Source organism: Gorilla gorilla, chromosome 8 (assembly GCF_029281585.2).
Source record: "Gorilla gorilla gorilla isolate KB3781 chromosome 8, NHGRI_mGorGor1-v2.1_pri, whole genome shotgun sequence".
NCBI classification, from domain to species: Eukaryota; Metazoa; Chordata; class Mammalia; order Primates; family Hominidae; genus Gorilla; species Gorilla gorilla.
Genome location: NC_073232.2, coordinates 137412194 through 137438788, shown reverse-complemented (window position 1 = coordinate 137438788; position 26595 = coordinate 137412194). Strand labels below are relative to the sequence as shown.

Here is a 26595-nt window from a genome sequence, read left to right as displayed (position 1 = left end):
GGGTCCACTGCTGACTAACGGGATTGTTTCTATATGTGGAGGCCTTCTTGCCAACATGGGATTGAGTTTATTGCAGAGATCAGTAATAGGAAATGGGATTGTTCAAAGAAACGAGATGGAGACACGACTGGATGAGGGTTTCACACTGGGTGTCCCATCCACAGGCCTCAGCAGCCCTGCCAGAGATCTGCCCAATTCTTTTACATCAAGAAGTTGATCTTGCGAGCCATTTCCATGCTATAGATCCGCCGGCACCTCTCATAGCTTTCCCTCTGCCGCCGGTGGCACGGCTTCTCACAATACCACCGACGCCTAATGTCCTCAATGAGCCCATCCATAGTTAGGATTCTGTTTAGGGTCCTGTGTGCGCTTTCCACATTCCCTTCCTGTGCCATCACAGTCCTGGCGATGAACTTCAGATGTCTGGCCATGACCTTGGATTTAAGTCTTCACTCTGTAGAGCCTGACGCGCTCAGTACCTAGCAGACCCCAATGTCAGGAGCTTTTGACCATAAAGCTAATTCTGGTTGGAGCCGAATTGTTTCCTATGATAATGGAGCTCTTTCCTCCATGTGCAGCAGCTCCCGGGAGGCTGCCATTCCATCTCTGTCCCATGCTTGGTCATTCTCAGCAGTAATCCCATCGTGGCCTCACTACTGGCCCCACTGAGTCAGTAGCCTGCATGACTCCAGCCTTAGTTACCATTGCTGATGTGTCTGAGGTCTGCATGTCACGGGCCTGCCCTGCTGCAGCATAGGAAAATTAACATTCCATGGGTGGACTCAGCACTGTACATGCAAGGTGGTGGCCTAGTGAGAGGCCAGGGGACTTCTTAGACTCATGTTGGTTTCTATGTGACTCCACGGGCTGATAATGAAGACTGCTCGGCTTTACCACTTTGTGTTCTATGGTGCAAGGATGCGGCCTTTTTAATCTAAAGGAATGTAATCAGAACCAGCTATACAGTCTGTGGGGCCCGGTGCAAAACGAAGATGCAAAGCCCCTTGTTCAAAATGATTAAGTCTGGGCCCAGTGGCTCACGCCTGCAATCTCAACACATTGGGAGGCCGAGGTAGGAGGATCACTTGAGGCCAGCAGTTCAAGAGCAGCCTGGGCAACATAGCAAGACCTCATCTCTACAAAAAATTAAAAATTTAATAAAACATTTTTAAGATGGTGACAGCAGAGCCAAGTTCTCCCTTTTTGAGCATAGGGTCACATGCCTGGGAAGCCAGGCTCAGTACCTAATCTTTCTGGGAGTTTCACCTTTCCCAAAGATAACTGTGGAATCTTAATCCCTACCTCACAGTATTATGAGGCTTAAATGAGATAATACTTGAGCTAATGCAGTTTCCCTGGGATGCTCTCTCCTTGGAGATAGTGACCAGCTGGGGTTAATCTCTGTACCCAGGGTCCAGCCTGGGCCAGGAACGGCGCAGACCTTCCTTCAATGTTTGTTGAGTAGTAGTTGCGTGGTATGTTTGCTGATTTCTTCTAGATGTTACAATACAGATTCACTTGTGTCTGTAGATCAACATGTTTGCTTTTGTTTTCCTAGGACTGTAGTCACTGTTTTTCAAAGGACTCAGGCAGTGTGTGAGTGTGTGTGTGTGTGTGTGTGTGTGTATGTGTGTGTGTATTTAATTAAAAAATAAAAGTGATGGGCTTAAACCCAAATGCCAATTAAATCCTGAAACTGACAGCTTCAACCACTCCAATTTTGCACCCCTTACTGCGTATGTCGGGCATGAGTACAGAGTTTTGCTCTCTCACCAGGTTGGAGTGCAGTGGCGCCATCTTGTCTCACTGCAGCCTCCGCCTCCCTGGTTCAAGCGATTCTGCTGCCTCAGCCTCCCGAGTAGCTGGGATTACAGGCATGCGCCACCACGCCCAGCTAATTTTTGTATTTTTTTAGTAGAGATGGGGTTTCACCATGTTGGCCAGGATGGTCTCGATCTCCTGACCTCATGATCCGCCCGCCTCTGTCTCCCAAAGTGCTGGGATTACAGGCGTGAGCCACCTTGCCTGGCCGAGCCTAGGATTTTCAATGCATAGTTGGAAAGGGCCATGGCATCTATAAAAGCAATATGTATTCACTGATTAGAATCAATTATGAATCACATAGTGATTATATTATTGCCAAAGAGAGCACTGTTATTCTATAAAACATTGCAACAAAATTCCCACATCCACTGAGGACAGCAACTGAGAGCTTCAGATAATTGTGGTTCTGAAGTGAGCTGAACCCTGAATAAGAGATAGGTGAGTAACAATACAGTTAAGTCCAACTCCCAGTAACTCTCGCTGCACAGACCCTTGAAATACTCAAGTGCACACAACTAGTCCATTTTATTGCACAAAACAGTTCCGATAAAAGGACCCACCATTATCTAGGGCCACTATCTTTTTTTTCTACAACCATTGGTTCCTGGAAATGAAATAGGAAAGATAGGAAACTGAGAAATAAGAACCTCGGTTAGAGGTCTTTGATTGTAGCGGGGGAGGCAGGCTGTGATGCAGCCGCAGGCCGGTCCCACGGGCCTTTTTCAGCCCCTGGGTTTCTACAGACATCAGAAGTGCTCCCGAGGAGGTATAAAGTAGGGAAGGAATTATGCCATCCTGTTTAAAGGCTGCCAGACGGAAGAAAATAAGTGCCTTACAAACTCAATGCTCCACACTGGGGCTGTGGATCTCTCTTTTCTTTCATTACTTTTTTTTTTTTTTTTTTGATGGAGTTTCACTCTTGTTGCCCCAGGCTGGAGTGCAATGGCGCGATCTTGGCTCACTGCAACCTCCGCCTCCCGGGTTCAAGGGTTTCTCCTACCTCAGCCTCCCCAGTAGCTGGAAATACAGGCACGTGCACCACGCCTGGCTAATTTTTAGTATTTTTAGTTTCACCGTGTTGACCAGGCTGGTCTCAAACTCCCGACCTCAGGTGATCTGCCCACCTTGGCCTCCCAAAGTGTTGGGATTACAGGCATGAGCCACTGTGCCAGTCCAAGGGTTCCCATTTCTCCACATCCTCCTCAATACACGTTTTTTTCTCTTTTGTTGATAAAAGACATCCCGGTGGATATGAAGTAGTAACTTATCGTGGTTTTGATTTGAATGTCTCTAATGACCAGTGAGGCCAACCATCTCTTCATGTGCTTACTGGCCGTTGGCCATTTGTCTACCTTCCTTGGAGAAATGCCTATTGAGTCTTTGGCCGTTTTTGAATTGGGTTTTTTGTTTGCAACATCTTAAAAAAAATAGTATGAAATAATTCACATGTTGGGGGCAAATGAGCTCCATATTTTAAAATGCAGGTAAAGTGAAGTGAGAAATACTTTTCAGCTCTCAGGATGCCTTGCTTTTAATGTCTTCAAAACAAATAATATATTAATAATACTTTCTCGGCCGGGCACAGTGGCTCACGCCGGTAATCCCAGCACTTTGGGAGGCCAAGGCAGGCGGATCACAAGGTCAGGAGATAGAGACCATCCTGGCTAACACGGTGAAACCCTGTCTGAACTAAAAATACAAAAAAAAATTAGCCGGGCATGGTGGCGGGCGCCTGTAGTCCCAGCTACTCGGGAGGCGGAGGCAGGAGAATGGCTTGAACCCGGGGGGCGAAGCTTGCAGTGAGCAGAGATCGCGCCACTGCACGCCAGCCGGTGACAGACTGAGACTCCGTCTCAATAATAATAATAATAATAATAATACTTTCTCTTTTTTTTTTTTTTGAGACGGAGTTTCGCTCTGTCGCCCAGGCTGGAATGCAGTGGTGCAATCTTGGCTCACTGCAACCTCCACCTCCCTGGTTCAAGCGATTCTGCTGCCTCAGCCTCCCGAGTAGCTGGGATTACAGGCACGCGCCACCAGGCCTAGCTAATTTTTGTATTTTTTTTTTTAGTAGAGACAGGGTTTCACCACGTTGGCCAGGATGGTCTTGATCTCCTGACTTCGTGATCTGCCCCGCCTTGGCCTCCCAAAATGCTGGAATTACAGGCGTGAGCCACCGTGCCCGGCCAAGAACATGTTAGTAATACTTTCTAAGTCAGAATTCAAATTTATAGAACACGTGAAAGTGAAGGAGTGATATGGAAAATCAGGTTTTTTGTGGTTTCTTCCTGAGAAAAGAAGACCACTCAGAACCAAAGACTTCTGTGAAATAAGGAAGCAGAAAATCTTTATTTGTAGTTCTTATAGTTTATGCCTAAGAAACTCCGAAGAAGAGGTACTGGTAACCCGGTAGCCTGGCGGTGGCCGCGGTTTGTTTATAGCCAAAAACTAGCTGAGGCGCCATGCCCTTGAGGCAAAACTGCTGAAGAGAGAAGCACCCTGAAGATCAGTTTGTGGAGATCCAGGGTTGCCGGAAGACGAGACAACCGTGATTGCATGTGCGGAGGTTCCTCGATGGAAGCGCAGCCCGGCGCGCCCCTCAGCTGGCCTGGCCAGGCCCTATGAAGGCCACGCGAAAACCCTGCTGCGGGCTTCTTAGCGACCGCATTACGTGGACTAGCGGGCAAGAAAGGCCTGGTCGGCGCTGTCCTCACAGGTAGGCGGTCTTCAATCACGTTTTAAAATCTTGTTGAGTGATTAAGCAATCTTCGATAGTCCCGGCCCCTCCACTGCAGGCCACTCAGGCCGCAACGCACCTGGTGCGCTTTGGCAAACAAGCCCCGCGGCGGGCTGGGGCAGGATTTAAGAAATGTTTAATAAAGACTGGGAGGCCTGGAGCAACGCTCTTTGGGATGCAGAAAAGGGTCGTGCAGCTCGGTGGCCTCTCCTCCGGCCCCCTGGCCCTGGCTGTCAGTTTCCTTGGCTCTGCAGGGCGCGGGGCACTCAGGGATGGAGGAGACCACACCGCGCGGCTGGGTTCGCGGAATGGCCGTCCCTGCGGCCTCCAAAGGCCGGACCTCAGACCCCTCCCACTCCTTTCCTGCTCGACATCTCAATCCAGTTCCTAATATCTCAATAGGGTTTTTAAACAAATCGATCCTAAGGGCTCAGTTCAGCCCACCCAGGGATTCTTGGAGGACGCACGCCGAACTCAGGGTAGTGAGAAGAGTTTGGGGGGCCCTGGGGCGCAGGGAGAAGACCCCACACTCCACGGCCACCAGCTCCCTTACGGAGACCGCGCTCGGACGTCGCGGGTCACGGGCGGGGAATTTAGCCCAGGTGCTCGTTGGGCCGCGAGCGGCCGCTGGGCCTGGATCCCCAGGCTCGCTGTGCAGACTCCAACCTTGAGACGTCAGGACGGCGTGGGCTCCGGGCCGCCGCGCAAGCCCAGGACCCCGAGTCGCGGGCCCCCACGCCGCAGCGCGCCTCCCTCCTCGAGACCCGGGGCTCCGACCCAACACAGGGCCTCTCAAATGCCCCGGCGAGATCCAGGCAGCAAGAGGGAACCTTTTTTTTTTTTTTTAAATGTGTAAGAATGTTTTGCTTCTTTTAGGGAACAGCACTGCTGCAACTTGCAGCACAGAGGGCCCCTTCCCTGCGCACCCACAGCGGTCGCCTTCTCTCCGGCACGGTCTCCCGGATCTGGATTTGGGGAGCGCAAGTGCCCCCTGTGGCCGGCCCGCGCCTGACCCCGCGGGCCTGAGAAGGCAGAAGCGGCCGGTGCTGGGGCCCAGGAGGAAGTTGGAGCCCGGGGGCCGGGAAGGGGGCTGGTCGGCGCCGCTGGCTGGGCGGGGCCCCATGGGACCGGGGCCACCCGGGGCTCGCGTTCCCCCACGTGGCCGGCTGCCCGGTACCCCACGTGGAAGAGGCGGAGGAGGATGAAGGGCCAGGGGAGCAGCGGCCCCGAGCCACCACGACAGGACCTGGGCCCCTGCCACCGAGGCCCCCGCGCCTCCCGAGGGCCTCCCGGGCGGGGCCGGGCTAGGGAGTGCCCGCCGCGCCCGGCCCCTGGCCCTCCCGCCCGCCGCGCTTGTGTGCACTTTCGCGGAGCCACTAATCCCCCGAGAGAGCCGATTTGTAGTGAGGAGTATCTGAAGGGGGCGAGGCCGGCCCATGTGGGGTTGTGTCATTGGTTTGCAAAGAGAGACCCCGCCTTTGCCCCCCCCCCAAAAAAAGGAGCGAGGAGTGAGCGAGCGGCGACCCTCACCTCGCCTCCCGCCTCGCTCCTGCGCAGCCAGCGGGCACCGGGAGCTGCGGCCAGCGCCGCTTCTTTCCTTTCCTTTTCTCTCCGTTTTCCTCCTCCTTCCCCGGAGGAGAAAACAAATAAAGAAGAGCAAATAGCCGGGAGGCGCTCGGCATCCAGGACGTTCCCTCCCCCGATCCAAGTTGGAATTAGCATCCTCTCGGGGGTGAGCGCGGCACGGGGCGGGCGCGGGCCGGGGACCCCCAGCGCAGCCCCCTCTCGGCGGGCGGGAGGGCGCGGGGCCGGGACGCGGGGGGAATTGGGAACCGGGTGGGCGGAGGAAGGGGGTGGGGTGGGTGGGGAAGTAGGAAGAGGCTCGGCGGCGAGGGGAGGAGGTGGAAGGGAAGGGAGGGGTAGGGTGGGGAGGGGAGGGGAGCGGAGGGAGGGTGGGGAGGGCGGGAGGGGGAGGGGCGGGGAGCTGGAGAGATTAAGTTTTTGTGTGTGTGTCCCTGTGTGCGTGTGTCATTTTAAGGTGGCTCGGGAGCGGCCCGGAGGAGCCGGCGGCGGCCCGAGGAGCGAGGGACCGAACCGGGAGCCATGCCGCGCTGAGGGGGGGCCGCACAGCCGCCGCCACCGCCACCGCCGCCGGGTGGGGTGGGAGGGGCGGGAGCCGCCGCCGCCGCCGCCTCCAGGGTGGGCGCCTTTCGCCGTGGACGCCGACCGTCCGGGACGAGGTAAGGGGGGCCCCGGGGGAGGGCTGGGGCCGCAGCCGCCCCCGCCTCACCTGCGGCCGCGGGCTGGGGGCGCCGCGCCCGCGCCTCACTGCGCCACTCAGGGAGGAGGAGGAGGAGGAAGAGGGCGAAGGACACGGAGCCGGCATCCGAGGACATCTTTGGTCCGTGCCCCCGGCCTCGTGTCCCCCCTCGGCGCCCGGGGGTGGACGCTGGCTCGGGGGTCCCCGCCCGCCCCCGCCACCGATTGCGCCCGCTGGCCGCCGTTTGCGCCAGGATTTTTGTTGTTGTGATGAGAGTTGATGAATGCGAAGTAGGCGGTCACCTTCCTTCCCATCAGGGTTGGAAAAAAAAAAAAAAAGAAACCCCGAGCGCGGCGGCGTCCGGAGGGCAGCGGCGGCGGCGGCGGCGTCTCGGCGACGGTTCCCTGGGCGCCCCCGGCTCCTGCTCCCTGAGCCCGGTGGGTGCGCGCTCGGGGGCCGCCGGCGACCCAGGCCGAGCGCGCGACGCGCCGCGGGGACAATACGGCCGGATCTCCGGGGAACAGGAGTCCGAGCGCGCCGGGGTGCGGCGGGCCTTGCGCCTACGAGGCGAGGGTGGGGGGGGCGCGGAGAAGAGGGGTTCCGTGGGGAAGTCGGGGCGTGAGCGGCTCTCGGTCCCCAGGGGCGCTGCCCCTGCCGGCGGGGGATCCCGCGCGGCTCCCCGGGAGCGCAAGTGAAAGACGGGAAAGGAGGCGAAGTGGAACCCTTTTGTTTTGCCGGCCCCGCATTGTTGGCTCCTCCGGGCAGCCGGGCCACATCTGCCGCTGCCGCCGCCGCCACTGCCGCGCGGGGCTCGGCCCGCCAAAGTCGCGGCGGGGCGGGGGGCCTGGGCGGGCCGGGCGGCGGGCGCGGGCGGGGGCCGGGCGGGCCGGGCATTTCCTCTGCCCGGCCGCGCTCCCGCGGGCACCACTTCCTCCTCGCCCGCCGCCGCCGGGAGCCCGGCCCTCCCGCCTCCCCCACCTTCCCCGCCCGGGTCGCACTTTTCGGGTGGGGTGAATCAAAAAGAAAAAGTTTAGCAGGAGGGGCTGGCTAGGGCGCGCCCCGGGCGGCAGGGACCCGGTGCGGCGCAGGGACAGCCGGGCCGCCGCGGTTCCTCCTCCTCCCAGCCCTCCGCGGCGCCGGACGGCCCCGCGCGGCCGAGGGGAAGCGCCTTTCTTTCTCTCCCTCGCGCTGCCCCCAGCGCCCCGGGCGAGTTGGGCAGAGGCGCGCGGGAGCCGGGGCGTGCCTGGGCCTTTCTCCGGCGGGAGGCCCAGCTGCGTGGCGGGTCGCCTGCAGCCCACGCCGCGCCCTGGGGCTCGGAGGCCGCGGGCCCAAGAGCTCAGCTCGGTCACCGCGGGCCGCGCCGAGACACACACGCGCGCACACACTCCCTCCCGTGGCTCGCTTTCCGCCGGCGACGACGGTCGCGGACACGGAGTGAGCGTGTGCGCGCGAGTGTTTGTGGTTGTCCCCCCTCCCCCCGCCCGGTACTTTTTCCGGAGGCGGCCCAAGCGGCAGTTGGCTGCAGAGGACCCCACGTTTAGGATTTTGTAGGGAAGAGGAGGAATTTTTCGTAGAAATCCCCGCTCTGCGTGCTCGTGGTGGAGGCTGCTGGCAATGGCCTACGTCGTCATACCGGGCTTCCTTGCCCTGTCCGGGGTAAACAATCCTTCTGTGTATTTACCCCCTTTTTTCTTTAAAGATTGGAGATCGGGTTAAGTTCTTAGAGAGTCTGATGCGAGTGGCTGGAAGGATAGACAAGAGAATTCTATTCTATAAATATGCATTGGGAATTTAAAATGCTAAACGCCTTATTTGCAATTCTGTTGGATATTCTAGAGACTGGTATATTTTTATCTGACATGGATAATTTTGAGGGGACGTTATATTTTGGGGAAGTTTACAAAGTGATTCTTTCTGCCTTTCTAACTTGGGCGAAATATATCGACTCATACCACCCTTTCAAAAAAGATAGCTTTCTCTACTAGGTGTTTGGGTTCGAAGACAGTTTAAAAATTACCTCGTGTTCAGTACCTAAGATTGCTGTTTTGCCTCGAGGGTTTTCCAAGTAGAAGTGGGTAGTTTTCATGTACTTTGAGAATTCTGAGGTTTTTAACCCCCCGTTTTTTTTTAAATATAAATCTTTTCTATTTTGAAGTAATGAGACTTTAAAGGATCTTGTTTTTGTAATCACTTGATTTCAAAGGATACTTCTTACAGCAATTATAAAGTAAGTCAAAATGCTAATTAAACATTTTCAGTCATAGCTGCTTTAATGTTGAAACAGAATTTTTTTCTTTAGCAGAGACTGTATCATAGAGTTGAAACACTAAATATTCTTTTGTCTGGCATCAGATCTCTGAACTGCTCTGACATTCTCCTGAAAAACCCCTAGTGCCCTTTTTATTGCCCCCAAAAGAAAAGTTAATGAGATGGTAGATTTCAAGCAAAAAAGCAGGCCCTCTTTCTTGCAAAATATGCTTACAGTTGCCATTGAAGTTGGATGTTAGCCGTGAATGCACTTGCCTTTAATGAAACCAGTTTAATCGTTCACACTTGATCAAGTATAACATGAGCAAACAAAGGAAATAAGCCAGCATATTTCTGTAGAGTGTAAGTGTTGATGCTGGGTCACCCCCTCCCCCCACCCTGCCCCCCTGTAAAAGGGAGAGAGGGTTGAAGGCAAAGGGAATTTATGGCGCTGATTGGTTTTTTGTGCCCCAGGGGTAGGGGACCCCAGTTACATCCCTGTGGAAAGCAGTTATTAGAGGGAATTAAAAGATCTTGGGTTTGGAGCTTGTTTTGAACCTGACTAGGTGGTTTGGGTTTAATTCTTTTTCCTGTTCAGAAAGATAAGGTAAAGAATGCCGACTCCCCCCGCTCTTTTTTTTTTAACCCCCACCTGACAACCCCCTCTCTAATTGTACCTTAATAAGAGTCTGCAGGTTGAATGCAGAACCCTGTGAGTTATTTACGGTTTCGCCTGGGAGCTTTGAAACTGACCCTTGAATGGGTGTTCTCCTGCGGGGAGGGGCAGGGTGAATTACCTTTTCTTAACTGATTTTAAAAAGCCTCATTGTCCCTAAAAATCATTTCCTTGCACGGGTTGCAATTTATGTGTGGAACTGAATCACCAATTCCGTGAAGAGAAAGATATTCGTAAAGTACGTCTCTCTAAAGTTAAGAAAGTAAGAACGTTTGGCTACTTAAAAACAAACACTACTGCCATTGTAAAAACACACCAGTGACATACTTGGTGAGATATTTTGGCCTTTTGAGAGTCGGGGCACACCTGTTCCTGTCCCTGCCAAGTTGTGTGTGCTTTCCCTGCCATTGTTAATCTGGTCGTGTACACAAGATGAAACAGTAAAACTTGCTATCTGTATAATTATTAACTAGTTTGTCAGTTACCCTTTCAGAGAATAATCAATAACTTCAGTCCTAACTTTTAAAACTCCAGAAATTTTACTTTTTAAGTCTGTAAAATGTTTCAAAGAGAGATTAAATGAAACAAACAGCAACAACAAACAACAAAACCAGAAAATCAACCTGCAACTTTTTAGTTTCTGAGTAGCCAGCTACAAGGCAAAGAAATGATGAATATATATAGTATGTACTGAACAAGCAGTGCACTGGATTTTAAAATGATATTTTTATTGTTACCATTGCTGTTAAAATACAAACAGCTCACACTATTTGAAATCCTTGAGATACACGGATTGAAAAAAAACCAAAAAGGACACCTCTGAGGGAGTAGCCCTGCTGAGATCTAGCACCAGAATGCCATTTGCCAACAGTTCACTAACATCATGAATCATTTTTGAAAGCAAAGTTATACCCTTTGCACTTAACGCTTTCCCTAAATGGAAAAAATTTAAAAAGTTTACAGCAATGGTAGAATGGTGGCCCCAGTTGTCACTTTTTTACCACTGTCATTTCCATAGAGAGGGGCTGTCATCATAATGTATGTGCGTGCAGCCTGGGTCCCTCTGTTAATCTATCAGGGAAAAGCAGCAGCCCTAGTGTCCTGTGGCCCTGAATCAGGCCACAAATATATATTCATACAGCACATGGTTGGGAAGGGAAATTTATCAGTTGGGCAGGGCACAGCTCAGGTAATATTTCCACTTTGGGATGGTAGGTCTGTTACACAGACGACATATTTCTGTAGTAACTAAAAAATGGGAGGGCAGTGTGTCTGTCCCTGGAAAAAGAAGTTATTTGTACTTAATGGAAGTGACCCATGTGGTGAAATCTCGGGGTGTCTTTTCCCCAGCAATCTTTCTATGAATTGCTAGGGGAGGAATGCTTGTGTGAACTTTCCCTGCTGAAAACTTTTAGTGGGCACATGAAATGCTGGAATGGATACACTTTTAGAGACTGTGTGGCCTGGCAGATATCAGTTTTGTCCCTTACAGCTGGTAAGCATGTCTTAATTTACGCTGCTGCAAGTTAAAGTTACAGCACTCCTGGAAAGAAGGGAAAATGCAAGGCTTCTCCTCCCCACCTCATCTTTTGAAGTTAATTTTCATTCAAGTCTGTGTTTGATGGAATATGTATCAAAGACTTATGAACGAGTTTTTTTTTTAATCCTATCTTGGGGTTTGGAAAATTATATTTAATAATTGCTAAAAACTTCAGAACCATTTTAAAGGTGTTCAGTGGCCTTTTTGATCATGATTTAATGGAGAGTATCCAAAAGCCATCAGTGTGACTCTGATGATATTCACAAATTAATGTTTGGGCATAATCTGGAGTTTGCTTTTAGCTATCATTATTAATGTTTAAAGCCTAAATTATGGCTGCACTTGGGCATTCAGAACTTCGCCTGTGAAAAGAAGGGCTTTGCACATTGTGTAAAAAAAAAAAAAGGGGGGGGGGATTCACAAATGAATACAGAATGTACAATAGGGAGAGAGCCAGGCCATTGTTTGTGTGGAATGTTGACCATGGGAGCCAAGGGCTAGTTTCGCCTTCATTCTTCTAACTGCTGGAGAACACAGAAACTTCAGGAGCTGTGGACGGGATGGGAACCAGGGGCACATTGATCTGTCTTTGCCGGGCATGGAGATTTGGCCTACCCCCTTTCCAGAGTTTTTCTTAGAAGGTGGTCTTTTCTGGACTGCTAAGGAACGTCGTGTGCTTTCTCTTCTCAGTAATCTGCTTTTTTGAGGAACGATTTTAACAGCAGATAGTAAGAGTTCCTCAAGGAAAGTAAACAGACCTTTTCTACCCCCTCGAAATGTGATTTTAGGAAATGATATTCAACTTCAGAAAGGAGGCATCTTAAGTCACAGGAGGAAGTTGTGTTTATTTTTACTCCTCTCCTGACTTTAAAGTAGTTTTTTAATCTGTTGGTAGCATTAGGGAGAATGCAGCTAAAATAAGTTTTTGCTGGATGTTCACGTTTTGCGTAGCTGTTGCCGTTTCGGAAAAAGCTCCTCCCCCATTCACAAAGCCCTTCTCCCTCCACGTGGGAGCTGAGGTCCCAAAGTGGAACCAACTCTGTAGCTTAAGGGAGGTGCATTCCTGGCCCCTCACTTTCTAACCCTCACCTTAAGTGGAATATGTAGATAATATGTAGATCATTAACCATTGTTGGTGTCTGAAGCCTGTTCAGTTTTTTAGCAACTACACTCGGTGAGAACCAGTTGTAGTTTGCATGTGTATATGCCCAGTCCCTCCCTCAGTGAATGTTTTAGAAAGTGATCTGCTTTAGCTGTTTACCTAACTAAATTTAACAGATGGTTGCCTAGAGTTGGCTTAATATTCACAAAAATTGTGATGAAATGGTTGGGATCTTATGAATGGGACAAGTGATGATTTTGTTTCTATAGAGAATTGTGACTTTTGTCCTAGGTAATAATAGAGACTTCGTTTCTCCCAAAGATCGGTTGGTGTTTAAAGGATGGGAACCCTGAATAGCTGCTGTTGTCTGCCCCTGATCCTGGTGGTGGCCAGCCTTGCCTTTGGTTTTGTTGCCTTCTGTGAGTCCAGAAAAGCCCTGGAGGCAGGGGTGAGGGGGAGAGGGAGGGCTGGGCTTTTCATCCATGGGGTTCTAAAAATCCTTCTCATTTATAAAATACAAACATACTTACCTTCCATTGTATTGCTGATTTGTGCTTCCTCCAAAGCTCTCCTCTGATCACCAGAAATGTGCTTCTTGCATTAAAACAAATCCTTATTTATGACTAAAAGAAACTGTCAGCTGCCTTAAAGATTGTCTGGAAATAGTGGCAATATTTCTGTGTCTCATTCCAGCCCACGTTGTGGCAGAAGCCTGGAAGGGCCACGTTAAAGGATGTGTCACAGAGACAGTGTGTGTAGGTCTTCCCGCAGCACAAGCGAGCTCAGGGCTTGTAAAGTCCAGCTTATCGTGGCTGTGCTCCAGCCATGCCTGAAATCTGGCCTCCAGCAATCTGTCCAGGCCCAGGACAAACAAAAACTTCATTATGGAGTCATGGAATCTGAGGAAGTTTCTCTGGAAGGAACCGAAGACCTAGACCGTGGAGGGAGATCAACTCCTCTGGCCTAATGGGGCTTTTCTTTTTCCAAGATGGAATTTAAAAATCTTATCTATAAAATGAGGCTAGCAAAGAATCATTTTATGGTGTAAGTGGCCAGAATCTAACCTGGAAGTGATAGTATTGTACCTGCCCCAGGTGTGTGTGTGGCAGCGGGAGGGTGGAACGGGGAAATGAGAGGGGAAGAGTTTGGAGGGGAAAACAGAGCATTCGAGGTTTCTCTGCTGGAGGGGTGAAAGGCCAGGAGTTTGTGCACCTTTCCTTTTAAATGAGCTCTAGCTGTGAGTTTATTATTTTGCTGATGGATGGTCTTTAGTGCAGTCTAGAAGTGCAAACAAAGTCAGCTTATCCGCTGCTTGTTCAGGTCCAGGGAGACCAAGGGAACAGGTGGGGGCAGTTCTTGCAAATCCATCTGGATCCTGGACACCCCACTTGGTGTTGCTGCAGCCAGCTCCCAGGCCTGCCCACCTGGAGTACAGCCAGCGCCAGCAGCGGGCAGGGCCCGAGAGAGCTCTTAAAGCCATGTCCCAGGAACGGTTGAGGGAACTGAGAATGTTCAGCCTGGAGTGGAGACACCCCTGGGAAGCCCAACATTGTCCTCTGTGCGGTCATGTGGCCTTACTCTGCTCGGAACAGGGAGGCCTTGCTGTTGGAGCTGCCGGGCCAGATGGGCTGCGTGGGCTCCTGGCACAGGCAGAACTTGGCTGACCATTGGCTCCCAGTGCCAGCCAAGGCTCTGCAAACACCCGAGACCCTGATGGAGACTCAGGCTTTGGGAGCACCTCCTAATGAGCTGGGGAGGATACTGTGTTTTCTTCCCAGTGGGGGTGACCAATAATCTTAAAAGTTTTTTCCCTTTCTCCAGACGTTCAGCTGTGGTCCGCACTCTGGATTGCTCTATCTGCCTTGCGGACTGGATAGAGGCTCAGCGTAGATGCCCAGCTGACCTGACATTTCCTACCCATATTTGCTAGTGTTTCAGGAGCATGCAGAGACAGACCTGATTGCTTTATCTCGGGGCTTTCAGATTACGGAATACAAGTCACACTAGGAGGGCAATCAATAAAGAGTATATTTTGCTGTACAGATACCAATATGCACATATAAGCGCCTACAAGTAAAATCTGGGAATGTTTTTGATCTTAAAAACATTTCACAGTCATTAATCTTCACGACGCTCCTGCGGGCTGGGTAAATAGAGCAATTCCTATTTTATGCCAGGAAGAAATATTGAATTGCCTCCCCCAAGTCATAAAGAGGCTGTTTTTCCTCCTTGTTCCTGTGACTCGCGGTGTGGGGGGCCTGGGGCGCCTGGAACCCCTGCGATCAGCTCAGACTGACTCTAGGACGACTTCCGGTGTCCTGCGCGACCTTCTGTTGCGGGGAGCGCCAGCCCGCCACACCTGGCCGCGCTCTACCTGGAGGGGGCGGGGTCTCCTGCATTTCTCGGACCGCGGGGGTGCCCCACCCTGCTGCAAGGACGGGCCTCCTGGCGTCCGGGCTCCTGGGGTTCCTGGCTCCCGAGCCCGAGGTGAAGCCCCCTCCATCCCTGGGGTTCGCCCCTCTCCTCCCGGCGGGTGGACCTGGAGGCCCCGCCCTCGCGGGCCAGAACACCTGGCGGCGCGGCCCCGCCCCAGCTGTGCCCTCTTCCCCACGCAGGGCACTTGGCGGCCCCGCCCTGGCCCCTCCGCGGGCCGCGGTATCTGACACCCCCGGGCCCCCCCACCTCGCGCCTCGCCTTTACACTTGTAAATGGAGCCGCTTCCCGCCGCGGGGAAGTCGTTGAGAGGTGTGAGAATGGGCCCTGGCGCCCCCCCGCCCCGTGCCCACTTCCTCCTTCCTCCCGCTGGCCTTTGTGCTGGGCGGGGCCGCTCGGACCCGGGGCGGCGGGGGTCCAGCTAGACGCCACCTCAAGCCAGCAGGGTCGCCGGCCCCTCTCCAGTCCGCGACGCCCCGGCGAGGTAGGAGCCTCGAGACCACGCGGGACACCAGGTTGGGTCCCCAGCCCGCACTCGAGGCTCAGAGCAGGGGCAGGGACCTGGTTGCACCAGGCCAGAGCCGCCTCCACCCCGCAGCGGTCGCGGACTCCGGGCACTCCTGGGGACTCCTGGGGTCGTGGTGAGTGGTGAGGTTCGTTGATTGACTGCGCGATGGTGGCTGAGTTGCAAGCAAACGGTAAACAGCGGCATCATTTCCACTTGACCGGCTTGGGATCTCGTCTCCTGGGCAGTGTTTGGGGGTGACCACGGTTCTTGGATAACCTTCGGATCTGGGTGTTTTCCTTGTAGTACAAATAGCGCAGTGGCAGTTGCTGTGGGAAACAGCGAGGGCCACTGAGACCTTCAGCAGAACTCCACGTCGAGGACGAGTGACATTTGCGCGCCTCTGCTGCGTTCTCTGCTGTTCACCCCGGCGGCTCCCAACACCTGAAGCCTGGCGAGGCATGTGACTAGAGGTTGTCCGAGCGCAGAGTGGTAGGACGGTGCGATCTGGCCCGTTTCGTCTTGCCCTCGTCTTCTCCATGGAGGAATTTATGTGTTCGCCTCTATGTTTTGCAGACTTAATTTGGTGCTCCAGAAATTTATGCAGCCATTCAAGTGCGCTCTACCTGTTATTCAAGTAACTAGAGAGCAACCATTTCTTGAGCACTTACTTAGTGTCTGGCACTGGCTCGCTGGGCCATTGTGTGTTGTTGCGTTTCATTTTCGCGAGGTGGGGTGATGTCTGAGGAGGCATTTGGGGGACCACTGAGTGGATTGGGCATGACTCCGTGGTGGGAGGAGGAATTCTTTCCTGCGTGGGGTGAGCCTCTTTCCTTGCCCACCGTGAAATTAAAGTTCAGGGGAGGTGAAAGACTTTCCCGCAGCTGACCTGTTTTCCCCAGGAATCAAATGAGCTCAGATACAGGTATCTTTCTCTCAGGCCCAGAGTTGCTTTCCAGGACACAGAGCTATGAGAAGTCAGCCCTGTTTTATGAGTGATCATTTTGTTGGGAAGTCATAATCCAATGCCACAGAGGGGTTTCTAGATCACTTCCTGCTCTAGGACGTTTTACATTCACTGCACTTTTGGAGTGAATATTCAGAACAGCGTGGCTCCTGTTTGGAAGCCTGAGGCAGGCCCCGTTGAATACGTGGGTCAGACTCTGGATCACAGACTCACTATGTCCAGGAAAAGGCCAGACACCTGCCTTGAGATAGGCTTTCCAGCCCTGGCCAGGCACAGCGCTGTCCTCGCAGAGGCACAGGTGATAGTTAGTCACTGTTTTACCAATGAAGAGTCAGGGCCAGGGAGCTTAGGTAATTAAGTCTGGCTAGTTACTACCAACTTCGCCTGGCTCTGGCTTCTCTCTGGCTGACCGAGGCTTCTTGTGGCCTTTGACTGGGACACGGGAATGTGTGGGGATGGCTTTGCCACACTAACCAAGACTAGACTCCTGATTTCCTCCCGAGCTCAGTTTCTCCCTTGCCCTCATCTGTGTGTCTCTGATGCAGCACCACCCCACACTCCAAGAACGCATGGGCACACTCTCCTGGGGTTATGTGTGTAGCTTTCACAGTGCTTAGGGTTTCATGTAGTAAAATTGGATTTAGTGGCCAGGTATCATTTCATCAATAGGTAAGACCATGTTTGTGGTCTGGGATAGTGTGATCTCAGTTGCCCTCCACCCCCCATCTCCCTCGAGGGAGGGCTTGGGTCCATGGGATGCACCCCTCCCCAACTCTGGTTGCCTCTGGCATTCAACTGGAGCCATGTGCACACCTGAAATAGGATCTGGTTTGTGGGTTCGACGTTGGGGAGTTGGGGGTCAAGAGACAGGGAAGATGCTTAGGATTACTCCTAACTGGGATAGTCTGTTTGCACCACTCCTGTGAAAACCAGGGAGAAACTAGGTTTTGCCGGGTGAACTTCCTTTGGGTCGCTCCGCTGCATCCGTGTGGTGTGGGCCTTAGAAAGGAATTTGAATTAATACTCCTCAACAAAGGGAACAGCCTTCTTTTCAAAGAGGCTGTCAGAGAACTGACAGGGAATGGCACAGAGTTGGGTGTGTCTTCAAATCCAGTTACCAGCCCCGCTCAGGTGATTAACTCACCGGAAGAGTACCCGGAGCAGGTGACGTGGGAGCTCCCAGGTTGACCTTGGCTTTCCATAGAGGGTAAGGTCCCCACAAGGTGGAGGTTTTCCTGAAAAACAGGCTTTTCTTTATAAGATTACCTTCCTGTTCTACAACCCTTCTCTTCTTTTTGTGAACACGTGTGTACTTGTGAGCACATGTGTATTCTGGAAATCCTTGGTTTCCGCTGGGGCTCCGGTGGGGCCGGGGGTGGTGTGGATGTTGGGTGCCCCCCCCCCTCCATCTTGGCCTTCGGATTCTGCTCTGTCTTGTGGATGACTCAAGGAAGTGCTGGGAGGAGTCTCTTGACAAATCAGTCATGTGAGTCCCGGTGTCCTGGCTCGTCTCCAGCTTGGATATGAATAGAGTCAGCATATTTTAAGTGCCCCCTGCAGTTTTTAAACAGGTCTCCATTCCGCTTCACTCCACCTGGAAGAGGGTGGTGGGGCCAGGATCATCCCTGGGCCAGCCCTCTCCTTTCCGTGGTGCCTCACTGGGACACTGAGAAGGGGGAAGCTGCTTTCTCAGAGGCTGTTGCTTGGAAAGTGGCATCTAAGTATGCGACTGACTGCGGCGTGCAGGTTCCCATGAATGGTCATTTCCTGTGAGCCGGGCCTTGTGAGTGGTCTTCCAGAGCCCATGTCGTGTCCTGTTCCAGGTTTCAGGGATCCTTTGCGCTGGGCAGAAGATCCACTGAGCTGGCATCCAGGTTCCTCCAGCAGAACACGGCGCAGTGGTGGACCTGCCGCAGCTCTGAGGCCAGAGAGCCAGTTTTCCCCAGCACCCTGTTTCCTAGCCCTAGCATCTGCAGAGTGTCCATTCTCCTCGCTCCTCCACGGTGCATGCTTTTCACTCAGGGTTGAGGATTCTTTTTCCTCCACTTGCACACATCCTTCTCATTTCTCAACTAAGCCTAGGATTAAGAATGAGGCTTCAAGTGACAAAAGCCAGGAGATTTCACAATTGAAGTTGGAATTGTGTCTGCAGTGATGTCTTCCTTAGCATTTAAGGAAGGCCTTGAATAGTGGGTAATATTTTTCTATCCTGAATTGGCCACATGGCTCCAGATAGTGGGCAAAGGAGGACACTCCTGTGGTAAATTCGAGAATGTCTTAGTTGAGGCTCTCATGTCCGTAGAGGGTGAAGGGAGGGGGATTATGACTCAACCCAGTTGTGCTTTTGGGTCCCTGGTTGTGTCCCAGTCAGGCCCGAGAGCTTAGAAGCAAATCCTGTATGTTACTTGGCCCCTCAGAGCAGTCTTTTAAAATATTTCTCAGCAAGGAAGCTTAAAAAGGTGTTTACTTTCCTAATTCTCTTTTGTCTTCTAGAGCAGTGGGCAGGGTGGGAGGGAGAGCCTGGGTTCGCTGTGGTTAGTGGGAAGGGGGCTGCAGTAGCACATGGACCACCTTTTTGGTCACGCCCGTAGCTGGGAGTTTTGCAACCTGGTGGTTACTTGGCATGTCGGGGTCCTGGCTCAGATCCAAAGTTTTGCTCTAGGGGCCCCGGCAGCACACTTTGAAAGCGCTGAGCTAACTGCTGTGCTCACTTTGGTGGCTGGTGACGAGAGAGGTCCCACTGGAAGGTCGTGAATGTCTTTCTTCCTTTCAAACACTGAGGCTCGGCCCAAGGAGAGATGGTCCTGCCCTCCTAGAGCTTAGTAGAGGCAAAACAAGGAAGTGTGGCAAAGAAGGGATGGAAAGAAGTGCTGGACTTCTCTCCCACACTGGGAGGCCTTTGCAAAGGGCTTCGGTTTCTGAATCTGTAAAATGAGGGTAAGGAGAGGGTGTGTTGTAAGGATTCAATGAAGTAGTGTTTCTAAAGCCTTTAGAACTGGCCTGATGTACCGTATGTGTTTGTTAGAATTTTTTTTTTTTTTTTCCGAGATGGGGGTTTCACCGTGTCGCCCAGGCTTGGAGTGCAGTGGCGCAATCACGGCTCACTGCGGCCTCAACCTCCCGGGTTCAAGCACTTTTCCCATCTCAGCCTCCCAAGTAGGTGGGACTACAGGTACATGGCACCACACCTGGCTAGTTTCTGTATTTTTTGTAGAGATAGGGTTTGCCATGTTGCCCAGACTGCTCATGAACTCCTGAGCTCAAGTAATCCTCCCTCCTTGGCCTCCCAAAAGTGTTAGGATTACAGGTGTGAGCTGCCAAGCCTGTCACGGTGCTATGTTAAAAATACCTGGAAGATGTCGTGCCCTGTGGTAGGGAAGGGGAGTGGCTGGTGGGGCTGGCTTTTTGGGAGCAGCCGTCTTCTTTCTCATTGATTCCTGGGGCCCAAAGCAATGAACTGAAAACTGTTCACGAGGTTAATTTTAGTCTGTGGGATGTTACTATGTATTAGGTCACTCCAAGAAACGCTCAGTAAAATATTTACTTTCTATTTAAGACCTACTTTCTCTTCCTGGAGAAGGAAGAAAAAAACTGCCTTGCCTCATGGGCAGCCAGGGTGGGGGCCCAGTGCTGCCCCAGCCGCCCTGCCCAGGTGAAGCCTGTTGAGAAGGGTGGCTCAGGTTTGAATTCTCCTCTACTGAGGCCTCAGTACCATCTTTATAGAGTACATAAACCACAGTGAATGTGGGCATGACAGGCCACATTCCGAGGAGCGTATTTGTTCAGGAAAAGGAACTGTGTCTGCCCTTCCCTCTGTGCACACGTCATCATAGCTCCCTTCACCCTCCCAGGTCCCTGAGGAATGGGTGCGTTTGCCGGTCAGTGGCCAGGGCTGTCGACTTGCTTGGTGGCATCCTGTTTGGTTTCTTGTGGGTGCTCAGTCAGTAGCAGCTGTGGTAACTGCACCAGGTGCAGCTGGGTGGCAGATCTGCTGTGATGTTTGAGCATGTTCCTGACCCCAGGCCCTGGCAGTGGGGTGGTAATTAATCATGTCCTCCTAGGATATTCATTCACAGATACTGACTGAGCACCCACTAGGGGCCAGGCACGGTACACATGTGCATACAGCATCACCAAACGTCTTCTGATTGAAATGTTCAAATATCTTTTCTCCACCCAGCCAGTGTTAACTGCTCTGTGCTTCCTGTGGGGCTCCAGGTGTGAATGGTAGGTCATGTGCGTGAAATGGCAAGGTGGGGTAAGGAAGGTGCCTGTCTGGCAGACAGTTTGTTACCTTCAGAGTGGGCTGGTCATTTCATGGATTCAACTTTGGATTCAACTCATGCTATTAAAAAATCTCACTTGGAGGCCAGGTGGGGTGGCTCATGCCTATAACCCCAGCACTTTGGGAGGCCGAGGCCGAGGCAGGTGGATCACCTAAGATCAGGAGTTTGAGACCAGCCTGGCCAACATGGCAAAAACCCTGTCTCTACTAAAAATACAAAAAATTAGCCATGCGTGGTGGCGCGCACCTGTAATCCTAGCTATTTGGGAGTCTGAGGCAGGAGAATTGCTTGAACTCTGGAGACAGAGGTTACAGTAAGCCAAGATCGTGCCATTGCACTCCAGCCTGGGCAACAGAGCAAGACGCTTTCTCCAAAAAAAAAAAAAAATCTCACTTAGTTAGGGCCGGGCATGGTGGCTCATGCCTATAATCCTAGCACTTTGAGAGGCCGAGGCAGGCCAGTCACCTGAGGTCAGGAGTTCAAGACCAGCCTGGCCAACATGGCAAAACCCTGTCTCTTCTAATTGGTTTTGGAGAAACTGGTTTTGTAGATTATACTTCAGTCTCTTCTAGAAATACAAAAATTAGCCAGGTATGGTGGTTGGCACCTGTAATTCCAGCTAATCGGGAGGCTGAGGCAGGAGAATCACTTGAACCCGGGAAGCAGAGGTTGCAGTGAGCCGAGATCGTCCCATTGCACTCCAGCCTGGGCGGCAAAAGCGAAACTCTGTCTCAAATTAAAAAAAAAAAATCTCACTTGGAAAAGCAAAATGGTCCTTGAAAATGCCCTTGGGAAACCACCCATGCTGGAATGCAAGGGCATCTCAGCTGGCCAGGGACCAGGGGTCTGGGGCCAGAATGTCATATTCTTCAATTGCAAATCCTGGAGAGTGTGCACAATGAATAAGATGTGGGTGCATGTGGGAAGTGCTCCCACGCTAGCTGTTTGTTACCATTATTATTATTAGGGACGGTGGTGCTGGTGGTGGTGGTGGTGGTGATAGTAGTAGGATTCATGGCAATCCCAGTAGTTATGGTGGCGTGAATGTCATTGAGAAAGACAAATCCTCCCGTCAACTGTGCCTTCTTCTTCCTAGCAGGGAGTGGCTGTTTGTGCCCTGTTTTATCAGGAGGGAGCAGATAAGTGCTAGCAACCTTCTCTGGCCCCCTGCCGTGCCCTGCCCTACCCTGCCCCAAGGGACAGCAGATACCTTTAATACTACGAAGCTTGGGTGGGCTTGGTGGTTTTCACGAGTGACTCAGTCAGTCCCCAGAGAGGCCCTGGTACCTGGGGTTGGGGGTGCTCAAAAGGTTGGCTTCTGGAGCAGGGGGGTCCCCAAGGCACCCCTGGCCAGGAGTCTCCTGAGGGCCCCACCCTTCGTCCCAATGGAGAAGCCCTAACATCTGTATTTTTAGCCACCTCCTCCAGGGGGTGCCTGATGCAGCCAGCCCGAAACCTGCCAACAGCAGCACACAGACTGGCTTTCTTCAAAAACAAACCACTCCCCCAACACACACCCACACACTCGAGTCTAGTTATTGAACATTTGGCATGAAAAATGGTTGAAAGAAGATTTTATATAACTCAAATAACCCACTAAATTATTTGAAACTTGGAATATGGATTTCTGCTGTACTCATCCTCATTCTTTGAAGAGGGATTCTCCACCCTCCAACATTACCAGGCATTTCTAGGAAGGCAGAGGAAATTTCCTGGGTGTCTGATAAAATTGGAGCCAGTTCCGTATTCAGATGCACTTGACATTTCACTCTTGACCGGGCAGCAGTGTGTATTGAGATGAGGCTGGGCAGTGTCAGAGCATACCTGCTAGAAAAGAAATTGGTTTTGCAGATTATATTTTAGTAAAATCTGAACTGCTCAGTGAAGCACACTACTACAATCTATGTACACAAGTCAAAGATGGATGCCACAGAGTTGATGTTTTTAATTTTTAACATTGGCCCGTGTGAGCAAGAACATGGATCAGCAAAAGGTGCATTTACCTCCCACTGCAGGCAAATATGCTTAACCTTCAGGAGCGCCCCCGAGGCCCTCACTTGTGCCTCTAGCCTGTTCCATCATGATGCAAGCAGATTTGGGAGTGATACCTGCTGTTTTAGAACTGAGAGTGAACTCGTTTTGTGGCAAATCCTTTTTATCTTGATCGGGGAATTTATTAATTAGTAGGCTTCAGCGAGGCTGGTAACCTAGCTTGTTTCTGTTTGCAGAAGTACTTTGTTATACATTGGCTTATTTTATTTTTAGTAACAACCCTGTTGTGAGGCAGTGCGATTATTTCCCACTTGAGGAATTGGCAAGCCGCATAGACTGGGCTCACAGTTAATTAATGATCGAGCGAGATCCGAACTGGTTCTCCTCCACCAATACCAGGCCGTCTAGAGAATGGTTGTGTATTCACATAACCCTGTTCTAGGGATGAGCGGGTGTGTGCAAATTCGAAGGCCAGAAGGGAAGCAGGAGAATCCAGTTTCAAGAGTCTGGAGCCTTTGGCAGGAGTCCCCCGTGTTGAAAGATGAACTTGAAAGAGCATCCACGGGTGTCCTTAGATGAAGAAGGATTTAAGGGACTCTGTTTGCCCCTTGATATGAGGTTTGTAACTGGGGTCTTGAGCAGAAAAATTGCTCTTCTTGGTTTGAGTGACTGCTTTCTGGGGAGCGTCTGGGTGCTTTTTGAGTTGCATGCAGAGCCATTTATGGTGAGAGAAATTATGACCTGACTAATTGGCCCAGGGCTAGGTGTTTTGGGGCTCTGCACTGAGGCCTCTGTGCAAGGAGCTTGTCTGCTTGAATATGGAAAGTGATAGTCTTTGGGGCCCTGGCAGTTTCTTTTGGGGCCACTTTTGGACTTGAGTTAGCAAAGAAATGACTTTATGATTTATGGTGTTTATGAAGAATACCTATCCGTTTTCACATAGACATCTTAATAGAGATTAAATACAAAATAAAGTGGAATGCATGAACGGAGATATTCCCATAAGCAATATTGTAGTTTTAGGCAGTGTAATTATGTTTTGTACACTTCCCGATTAAGCAGTTATGCAATACTGGGGAAACTACCTTTTAGAGATTTAGAAAAGCTTTAGAATTTAGTAAATCAAATAAAAATAGGTATACAATATTTTAGACATAGGGTTTCAACATGTTACATGGTGTGATAATGCAGTGCCATTGAGGTGAATTTTTTCTTTTTTTGAAATGGAGGCTCACTCTGTAGCCCAGGCTGGAGTGCAGTGGCGAGTTCTCTGCTCACTGCAACCTCTGCCTCCCGGGTTCAAGCAGTTCTCCTGTCTCAGCCTCCCGAGTAGGTGGGATTACAGCACTCCCAGCTAATTTTTGTATTTTTTAGTAGAGACAGGTTTTCACCATGTTGGTCAGGCTGGTCTTGAACTCCTGACCTCAGGTGGTCGGCCTGCCTCAGCCTCCCAAAGTGCTGGGATTACAGGTGTGAGCCAACACACCCGGCCGGTTGAGGCGAATTTGCTTCTTCTGAACATTGCCTGTGGAATGAAGGTGCACCCCTACTGTGTGTGGGATGTCGCGGGGGGCTGCTGGGCTACAGGGAAGAAGAGCAAGGAGGGTTTATCTGGAGTTCAGCAAAACGGTGGATTTCCACGAGCTGGGGTGGGCAGAGGTGGCCACATTAGGTTTGGAGTTAGGCTGAAGGGGGTGTGCTGAGGCTAAATGTGGGAGAGGGAACCCAAGGTAGGAGCCTTTCAAGCTCGCGTGTCCTTTCAGCTCCCATGTCCTGGCCACTAAACCACGGGAGGTAACGAAATGATTTTCTCTGAGTAAACCGCCTGAAGCGGAGCTGCATCTCAGGCAGCCTCTGCGAGCACGTGCTTCACGGAATCCTTCCTCCTGGTGTCTTCTGGGTATTGCGGATTTCAAGGAAGCCTGGTGGGGTGTGTGCTGGCTCAGCCACCCCTCAGTTGCAAAGCTCTTGGGGGCCGCAGAGGATTTCACAGTTCACTGCATAAAGCAAGTCATTTAATTTTATCATTTGCTTTTTGAGAAGGATCAAGTTTTCAAAATCCTATGTAGAAATAATTTATATACAGTAAAACACCCTTTAGCATGCAGTTCTGCAAGTCTTGACGATCGAGGCGTCGCCACCGGGTGGTTGCGGAACCATCCCATCACTGAGGAAAGTTCTCTGTGCTCCTATGGAGTTCCTGCCTCCCCGCCCTGACTCCCAGCCTCCAGCCACCACTAAGGAAATCACTCCTTTTTGATAGTAGAAGGGCCAGCCTAGGAAGTGCGAGGAGTTTGGTAGATGCTGGTGTGAGAGGCCAGTAATTTCCAGGACATTTGTAATATCCAAGGGTTATGCATGAGCCCCAGGGGTGCTCTGGTCACAGCAGATGGACTTGGCTTGGATGACACCCCTCCTCTCCCCAGTGCCATCCTAGGGATGCCTGAGACTCCAGGAGCTTGGCTCGTCTGGACAGGTCGGACCAAAAGCCAGTCACTGCAGTCTGAGTCGTGTCTGAAAGCAGCAGATAACCACCTCCTCCGCAAAGTAGGCAAACCGCCCCCGTCCCCCGCAAACCCAAGAGTGGGCAGTTCTGGGCCACACTTGCAGGCCCTGGTGCATCTAAGGCCATGCTCCCTGGGCTCCCCAGGGACACTCACAACAGCTGCCTCTCCACACTGTGTCCCACCAGCCCCTCTTGGAAAGTGCCTGGGAACAGGTGCCTCTTCATCCGCCATAGCCGCTGGCTCCAGGTCCAGAGGGACTGTGAGTGACTGCCAGGCCAGGGCCGCTTTCTCCTTTCTCTGTGGGGGAAGTGGCTTTGGAGGGAGCCGGGCAGTGTGCTAACCGTGTGCGTGTCGTGTGTTTGCTGCGTGCTCGCTGTGTACTTGCTGTGTATTTACTGTGTGCTTGCCATGTGCTTACTGTGTGCTCGCTGTGTACCTGCTGTGTATTTGCCATGTACTTGCTGTGTATTCAGCGTGTGCTTGCCATGTGCTTACTGTGTATATACTGTGTGCTCGCTGTGTACCTGCTGTGCATTTGCCATGTACTTGCCGTGTGTTTACTGTGTGCTTGCCATGTGCTTACTGTGTGCTGTCTCCCTGCTTGCTGTTCCGTGCTCCTGTGACTTCTGGGTGGTCTGGGGTGGTTGAGCGCCCTCAGGTCCCCATTTGTTTTCCTGAAGGTAGAGACCAGTCAGGATGGCCACCTTTTTGTGGTCAAGAAGGGTGGTTTGTGGAAAGCCCAGAGGAATGAGAGCTTCTGAGGTGGGGAAGGTCAGCTGCCCCGAGGCTGGTGCCGGCCCCGAGGGTAGATGGCCATGCTTGCAGTCCTGGGCTCCACTTCCAACCCTGCCAGCTCCTTATGGGTCAAATAGGACGCTAGTCACTAGTTCCTCTCACAGGAGGAGGTAATGAGAAGGCGCTGGAGACTTGTGCCCAGGTGCCCAGCAGAGGAGATGCTTGGCAGGAAGTCCCTATTGCACTCTGGGATATGAGCTGCAACTGACTCATTGCCTCATGGTTTTTGTTTTTATTTTTATTTATTCTTTTTTTTTTTTTTTTTTTTTTTTGAGACAGAGTCTCACTCTGTTACCCAGGCTGGAGTGCAGTGGTGTGATCTCAGCTCACTGCAGCCTCTCCTCTGCCTCCCAGGTTCAAGCGATTCTCCTGTCTCAGCCTCCCGAGTAGCTGGGATTACAGGCAGTCTGTCAGGCCTGGCTAATTTTTGTATTTTTAGTAGAGGTGGGGTTTCACCATGTTGGCCAGGCTGGTCTCAAACTCCTGACCTCAAGTGATCTGCCTGTCTTGGCCTCCCAAAGTGCTGGGTATGCAGGTGTGAGCCACCGCGCCCAGCCACGTCATGGTTTTTAATATTCTTTTTTTTGTTTTTTTGAGACAGGGTCACATTCTGTCACCCATGCTGGAGTGCAGTGGTGTGATCTTGGCTCACTGCAACCTCCACCTTCTGGGTTCAAGTGATTTTCCTGCCTCAGCCTCCCGAGTAGCTGAGATGATAGGCGCC

General features: G+C 51.9%; 2 protein-coding genes across 21 annotated transcripts in view; one reads left to right on the top strand and one right to left on the bottom strand.

Moving 5' to 3' along the window:
* Positions 1–200: 200 nt before the first annotated feature.
* LOC101146101 (small ribosomal subunit protein bS21m-like) lies at positions 201–439 on the bottom strand. The gene has a single exon (XM_031014998.3). It carries the CDS (start codon positions 429–431, stop codon positions 201–203), a length of 231 nt encoding a protein of 76 aa, XP_030870858.3. The 5' UTR covers positions 432–439.
* Positions 440–4368: 3929 nt separating this feature from the next.
* Positions 4369–26595, top strand: part of CTBP2 (C-terminal binding protein 2) — a 174690-nt gene continuing 152463 nt past the window's right edge. For 2 of the 20 annotated variants that reach the window (XM_063710568.1, XM_063710569.1), the window contains exon 1: positions 6001–6293. The gene's annotated coding sequence lies outside the window, so the exon portion shown is untranslated. Of the gene's footprint in view, positions 4541–5857; positions 6294–6666; positions 6802–6914; positions 7364–7803; positions 8478–15100; positions 15461–26595 lie in introns of those variants that run through there. The other 18 variants (XM_031015057.3, XM_063710567.1, XM_055354091.2 and 15 more) reach the window with 13 other exon arrangements.